We start from the raw sequence: 3,167 nt of genomic DNA, 5'->3' as shown, positions 1-3,167 counted from the left end.
CGTTCATGCCAGACTGGGGAGAGAGGTGTTGTAATAATGTAAAATATGTGAAAAATAATGTGTTTTTCGAACAACCTAGTATGAGAGCCTGTTCTAGTACACCCCCAAAACAAAATCAAGACTTTGTAAAAGAGCATAATAGGACCCCTTTAAGCAGATATTATTCAATATGTCTAGGTTTATGTTGTCTATGTACATTTGTTGAGAACCCCCCTGTTTTGTTCTGTAATGGTTTGCTTTGTTTTACTATTGGACTGTCTTAAGTGCCTTTAAGAATTGATGTTTCCTTTAAGAACATAAGAAAGTTGGAGTGATAGTTTTTGACCGGAGTTTGTTTGTTTGTATTGTGAAACTTGAAGGAAGTCAATTCTTTGCTTGAAAGAATCATGAAGGATTATTGCTACTACACTGCTACTGAGCAGACAGAGACACAACACTGACATTAAGACTCACAGGGTGATTTTTTTAATGTTTATATTAACAAAGAATGGTGCAATAATGCTGCAGAACTCTCAAAACAATGTTCATCAATAGTTGAGTTTATGTTGAACACTTCTATCTGCCGACAGAGTTCATGGCCATTTTTATTGCCGCAAACTCCATTCACTAGAGATGCTCTCCAAGAACTTTACAGTGAGCAACAACCATTTCCATTTTTGCCAGTGATTCAACCACAAAAACCTGAAGTCAGTATTGCTAAAATTTTACCAACATGTGAGCTTTGTAACAAGGGAAACAATGCATTGGACATAGTCTACAATAGTGTATCCCTACCCCGTTCCTGGAGACACACCAACAGTAAACTCTTACCAGTCAAACACATGATTCAACTCATCAGCTCCTAATAGATAAGGGAGACATCCAAAACATCTACTTTTGGTGTGCCTCCAGGATCATTCTACACAGCCAGAAAAGTTCTCCTCTGGCCATTCTCTGGTCCCCTGGCTGAGCCTGGTTTCTCCCAAGGCTTTTTTTCCTCCAGTCAGTCACCTTATGGAGTTTGGGTTCCGTGCTACTTTAACCTTCTGGCTTGCTTAGATGGGGTTGGAAAGACACTTAACTTTCAGTAATTTATCGATATAACAGCATTGACTGACATAACTGGAACTATTGTTTTCTGTAGAGCTGCTTTACAGCTGAATCACATCTTGCAACATCGACACTGGTATTGAATTGACTTGAATCAATTGAACTGATTCAAGCTGAATAACAAAATTGCTGCCTACTGTTGAACTGCCTATAGCTGATCGATTAACTTTGATTAATTGATCTGAACTATCTTGAGCTAAATAATGATACTATTGTCTTTTAAAGCTGTTTTACAGCAGAATCTGAACTGTCTCCATAGCTGAGTTTCCATAATTGCGGCTTCTATTTCCTGTTTATCATTGTGAAGCTGATGTGTCAAAATCAGTATTGAATAAAGTGCTAGAAATATAGGTGACTTGACCTGACTTATCTCATTGCCAAAAAAGTGACCAGGATTCATGAAATGGCAGAGGTCCAGGGTTCTTGCATAATTCAACCTCATGGTGGTGCTGTAATAATGATTAAAAGGCTCTAAGTACACCCATGCATAAAATGTTCTTAATCTTAGAATTACTTTTATAAGGTAAGAATCAATTGATCCAGTAATTCATTATGTTAATGAATACCTGAACACACATACAGTATGTACATATATGAAGCCATGGCAGTACTTGTTTATAGGAGGAGCATGCCTACCATGCCTCCTTGCAGAGAGCAAGTTTTCCAATATTGCATAGATTTCTTGGCCCATGATAATGTGTCGATACCATCTGCCAAGAGTAGGCTATATCTTTTAAACATCTGTCAACAGCTCCATCACACCCTTGAGAGTGAAACTAGGCAAAAACATGCAATTTCAGTGGAAGTGAAAGTTCTGTCAATGCTATGGTTGCTTGCTACAGAACCAGAATGTTTCGGTCACATGTGACCTTTGTCAATGCCAGGCTAACAAATGTTAAAGTATTGCTTTTAACTTTTTTTTTTTTATTTTTTTTTTATCTTTTTGGTAGAGTGTTTTACCTCAATGCAACCTGCAGTATGCTCCCTAATGTGGTCCTAAGGCAAGAACTTGAACTTGACCGTGAGCCCACTTCTTTTTCACTTCATTTAAAGTACGGTCAAAAACATGCAATTTCAGTGGAAGGGAAAGTTCTGTCAATGCTATGGTTGCTTGCTACAGAACCAGAATGTTTCGGTCACATGTGACCTTTGTCAATGCCAGGCTAACAAATGTTAAAGTATTGCTTTTAACTTTTTTTTTTTTATTTTTTTTTTATCTTTTTGGTAGAGTGTTTTACCTCAATGCAACCTGCAGTATGCTCCCTAATGTGGTCCTAAGGCAAGAACTTGAACTTGACCGTGAGCCCACTTCTTTTTCACTTCATTTAAAGTACGGTCGCTTGCTTTATTTACTTCAATTTTTACAACAATTGTTGCAACAAATTTGGTTTTACCACTGATGCCACTATGTCTGGTAAAAAAAATCCCTTTTTTCCAGTATGTTTTCCTACTCCGTTGTCATATTGTCATTCTGCATTCAAACCATATTAGCATGCTGTCAAACCATCTAAGAATGCTTGTTCTGTTGGTCAAGTTGCTGTAGGTCAACTGCTCATTCATGTGCACATGATCCTAAAATTATGTGTAATTTATATAGCAGAATGGATTTAAGAAAATTTATTTTTGTGTATGGATGTTTTAAAAGTCATTTGTAGGAAGATTTAGGAAATTGTCTTACGTTAACATTTATGATCATTTTAAACAAGCCCCAGATTCTTCAATATCAACATACCTTTAGGAAAAAATTGTGGCAGAAATAAAAATCAACTTACATTGCATCTCATGCATACATTTTATCAGTACATGCGATCCCTGGGAACTGAACATATAACGTTGCCATAGCTCCATTCTCTGCTGTTTTAGGTAGTTGTACACCTGTTGTTATTTGTATATTTCTAAACTTTGCTGTAAGTTGCTACAGAAAGCAGAGTATGTTTATCTGGAACATAAAATTTAAATGTTTTGGACAAACTCAACATGAATTGTGGTATATTATGTTGTAGTGTTCTTACCTTCTCTTTATCACTTGCTTCTCGAGAAACCAATGACCCCTATAAAATAAAATATTCCTTTGTAAT

At 36.5% G+C, this 3,167-nt stretch overlaps 1 protein-coding gene across 1 annotated transcript in view; it reads right to left on the bottom strand.

The window, feature by feature from the left end:
* Positions 1-3,167, bottom strand: part of pip4k2cb (phosphatidylinositol-5-phosphate 4-kinase, type II, gamma b) — a 27,425-nt gene that overhangs the window by 13,319 nt on the left and 10,939 nt on the right. The window contains exon 6 of the mRNA XM_016541845.1: positions 3,102-3,140. Coding sequence (XP_016397331.1) covers positions 3,102-3,140 — 39 coding nt within the window. The remainder of the gene's footprint in view (positions 1-3,101; positions 3,141-3,167) is intronic.

This window comes from Sinocyclocheilus rhinocerous, unplaced genomic scaffold (genome assembly GCF_001515625.1).
Source record: "Sinocyclocheilus rhinocerous isolate Xijiao unplaced genomic scaffold, SAMN03320098_v1.1 scaffold1090, whole genome shotgun sequence".
Classification (NCBI taxonomy): domain Eukaryota; kingdom Metazoa; phylum Chordata; class Actinopteri; order Cypriniformes; family Cyprinidae; genus Sinocyclocheilus; species Sinocyclocheilus rhinocerous.
Note: the sequence above shows the minus strand (reverse complement) of the source record. Positions and strands in the feature narration are given on the sequence as shown.